The 3,893-nt window shown below is 41.9% G+C and overlaps 1 protein-coding gene across 1 annotated transcript; it reads right to left on the minus strand.

The window, feature by feature from the left end:
- Positions 1-263: 263 nt before the first annotated feature.
- On the minus strand, positions 264-995 carry LOC123751443 (uncharacterized). Its single transcript, XM_045733529.2, has one exon. It carries the CDS (start codon positions 993-995, stop codon positions 264-266), a length of 732 nt encoding a protein of 243 aa, XP_045589485.2.
- Between the last annotated feature and the right edge of the window lie 2,898 nt (positions 996-3,893).

The following is a 3,893-nucleotide window of genomic DNA, read 5'->3' on the forward strand; positions in this document are numbered from 1 at the left end:
ATATAATTCATGGGGTAACCAAAGTACAATTCGTTGTAAGGCGAAGGGTCTTAAATGGTCCTAGGCTATTCATTATTTGTGTCCAGTTTGTTTAAAGAATAAAAACTTCAAGAAAGGGCAAACGTGAAGTATATTTGTCACTACGTGTACTGGTTGAAATACATTAAAGTTTGGTATATATATATATATTCAAGTATGGTGAAAAATAATACAAATATATAGAAAAAGTTACTGAATTAATGATGAGAGGCTTTTGTATTCGCTCACGATGCCTTGTTGAAAATGTTAAAAAAATTTGTTTGCCTAAATGTTTTATTAATTATACACGGTTGTTGTCTTTCACTGCTGAACGGTTGTTGTCTTTCACTGCTGAAGGGTTGTTGTCTTTCACTGCTGAAGGGTTGTTGTCTTTCACTGCTGAAGGGTTGTTGTCTTTCACTGCTGAAGGGTTGTTGTCTTTCACTGCTGAATGGTTGTTGTCTTTCACTGCTGAATGGTTGTTGTCTTTCACTGCTGAAGGGTTGTTGTCTTTCACTGCTGAAGGGTTGTTGTCTTTCACTGCTGAAGGGTTGTTGTCTTTCACTGCTGAAGGGTTGTTGTCTTTCACTGCTGAATGGTTGTTGTCTTTCACTGCTGAATGGTTGTTGTCTTTCACTGCTGAATGGTTGTTGTCTTTCACTGCTGAAGGGTTGTTGTCTTTCACTGCTGAATGGTTGTTGTCTTTCACTGCTGAATGGTTGTTGTCTTTCACTGCTGAATGGTTGTTGTCTTTCACTGCTGAATGGTTGTTGTCTTTCACTGCTGAAGGGTTGTTGTCTTTCACTGCTGAACGGTTGTTGTCTGAATGGTTGTTGTCTTTCACTGCTGAAGGGTTGTTGTCTTTCACTGCTGAAGGGTTGTTGTCTTTCACTGCTGAATGGTTGTTGTCTTTCACTGCTGAACGGTTGTTGTCTGAATGGTTGTTGTCTTTCACTGCTAAACGGATGTTCTCTCATTGCTACGCAGTTGTCTCCAAACACTATTGTGCACTAAGGAAGGACGCTCACGCCTTAAGAATCTATTAGAGTACAATGCTAACATTACAATGACATAGAGACGGGCGAGCTGACCATGTCTTCCTTGACTGTCAGAAAGCGTCCGCCACCGTTCTGCACGACAGATTCCCAATACAAACTGAATAATAGAGCCGGTGTAATTGGAAACCTTTTTTTTTTTATTTCAAGTTGAGGTGGTTACCTCTACTGTTGGAAACGGAAGGTAACGATGAGGGAGAAGTCATAGTGGAGGTAGCCAGCCGGGTGATACTTGTATTAGTCCCGTATCTCATTCTGCTCATAATGTATAGGTACGACTTGAGGAAACAGAATCAATTATATCAATTTTTTGGGAAAAAGGTTAAAGCTGATGAGGTTTTTGGTGGGTTAAGCCCTTCCAAAACAGCACAGAATACATAATTGGGCGTGGTTTATAAATCGCCGATCAAAACGGCGGGTGAATTCATTCGGATACTTTATCTACTTTGATCTGTGCGTTCACCTTTATCAAGACTGGCACACTGTCGAAATGAGAACTCGGCGGAACAGGTAGTGGGACCGTCAGTCTAAACCCATTTTCGCCTCTAATGTTCAGAAGTACGGCAACATTGTTAGTTCCACGGGTAAATATTTATTTTTTAATTTACTGGAATTCGGGATATAAAGGTTGAATACTCGCTATGGAACTGGGTTTAGTTGCGTAGCCTAGTCAGCGATGAGCTTAAAAGTCTGGGAGCAGGTTTCATTTACCCTTAAATTCAATGAGTTTTCCATTAGTATACTTTATCACACATTATGAACTTTAAGCTTTTCCACACAGTCTCTGATCTTTGTGAACTCGTATAGTTACAAACATTATGCCAGATGGAAAAGTCTTTCTACACATAATATATATATAGCACAAACTGCTTCGATGTCTAGCCATATTATAAATATGACTAGACATCGTTCATCGACAGTTCATAATTACAACGATATAATTGAAACTGTTGTATTATCAACCTAATACAATATGATAAAGTTTCACACGGACGTAATAGCTGCCTCGGTGACGAATTATGTTTGTTAAATTGTATTTGTCACAATAATGTGACAAATTATATTTGTCAGAATACGTTACAAGAATTTTTGCCAATGGATATTATCAGCAATATTTGTTTACGGATGATGATTACCGAACTGATGATCCTCTTGGGCTTGGAAATACACCATCCTTCTTCCACAGAGAGAAACATTTTTTCCTTTGCTTTTGGAAGAGGATATTGAGAAATGTCAAGATTCTATTCAACAGACCACATAACTGTTTCTATTCAGATCTTGTCCGATTCATTTGTCTTTCCAGTGTATAAAGAACCGGGGAAAAGATGCCAGTCTTTCTATTCGTCACTACACATAATGTTGACAAAGATCTTACGGTTAGCCACGATTCTTTCCGGATCTGCGACTTGGCTGATAAACTGGGTCTCATTAACCTTTCGTTAGTTTACTGGTTATCTTGAGAGATTATCTTGAGATGATTTCGGGGCTTTTAGTGTCCCCGCGGCCCGGTCCTCGACCAGGCCTCCACCCCCAGGAAGCAGCCCGTGACAGCTGACTAACTCCCAGGTACCTATTTACTGCTAGGTAACAGGGGCATTCAGGGTGAAAGAAACTTTGCCCATTTGTTTCTGCCTCGTGCGGGAATCGAACCCGCGCCACAGAATTACGAGTCCTGCGCGCTATCCACCAGGCTACAAGGCCACTAGGTTGGTTGCAACAGATCCAGCTTGCAGACTCGGTTTTTGGGACTGAGTCCAGGGATGAAGATCCTGACTATGATGGGGGAGCCCCAGATTCTGAAGCTCAATCATCCCACTGCAGTTTTTCCCTCTATGCTCCTCCTACTGAGAGATGATACATGTATGACTGCGAAGGATTCTTTTGTGAGAAGAAAGATTAACTTTCTTAATATGTAGGGTGGACGGGTAGCTCTGAACTAAGGGTTGGCTAGCTTCATTCTTACACATTCTTTTGGTGTTTCTCTCTCTCTCTCTCTCTCTCTCTCTCTCTCTCTCTCTCTCTCTCTCTCTCTCTCTCTCTCTCTCTCTCACTCTCACTCTCTCTCTCTCTCTCTCTCTCACTCTCACTCTCACTCTCTCACTCTCTCTCTCTCTCTCTCTCTCTCTCTCACTCTCACTCTCACTCTCTCTCTCTCTCTCTCTCTCTCACTCTCACTCTCACTCTCTCTCTCTCTCTCTCTCTCTCTCTCTCTCTCTCACTCTCACTCTCTCACTCTCACTCTCACTCTCTCTCTCTCTCTCTCACTCTCACTCTCACTCTCTCTCTCTCTCTCTCTCTCTCTCTCTCTCTCTCTCTCTCTCTCTCTCTCTCTCTCTCTCTCTCTCTCTCTCTCTCTCTCTCTCCATTCTTCTTTATGATATCTATTCCATTTCATTCGATATCTTGGGATGAATAGAAAAGGCAAAAGTCGTAATGTAATGTAACTGGAAATTTTTCCGCTTCAGAGTTCAATGCTTATCACACACTTTCACACGCGCGCGCGCGCTCACACACACACAGTTTCACAAGGCGTGTGTGTGTGTGTTTAACTCGCCTAACCGTAGTGACGTACAAGTGTTCACAGGATGGCGTTTCAGTTCAAGGATCCCGCCTTTCCAGTCTCCGGTGGTTAAAGACAATGTCTCTTGATTCAAAAATCTGCGACATGTACTTTTTAAAATTACAGTAGAATATCGATATTATCTTCAAGATTGTTCCGTTTTCTATTACTCTCACGCTGAAAATATGTCCCCCCTTTCTTCCTTACCCACACCTCTCTCCAAGTACCCCCCCCTCACCCCGCACGTGTACGTACGCTCT

The sequence above is a fragment of the Procambarus clarkii genome, chromosome 29, assembly GCF_040958095.1.
Source record: "Procambarus clarkii isolate CNS0578487 chromosome 29, FALCON_Pclarkii_2.0, whole genome shotgun sequence".
NCBI classification, from domain to species: Eukaryota; Metazoa; Arthropoda; class Malacostraca; order Decapoda; family Cambaridae; genus Procambarus; species Procambarus clarkii.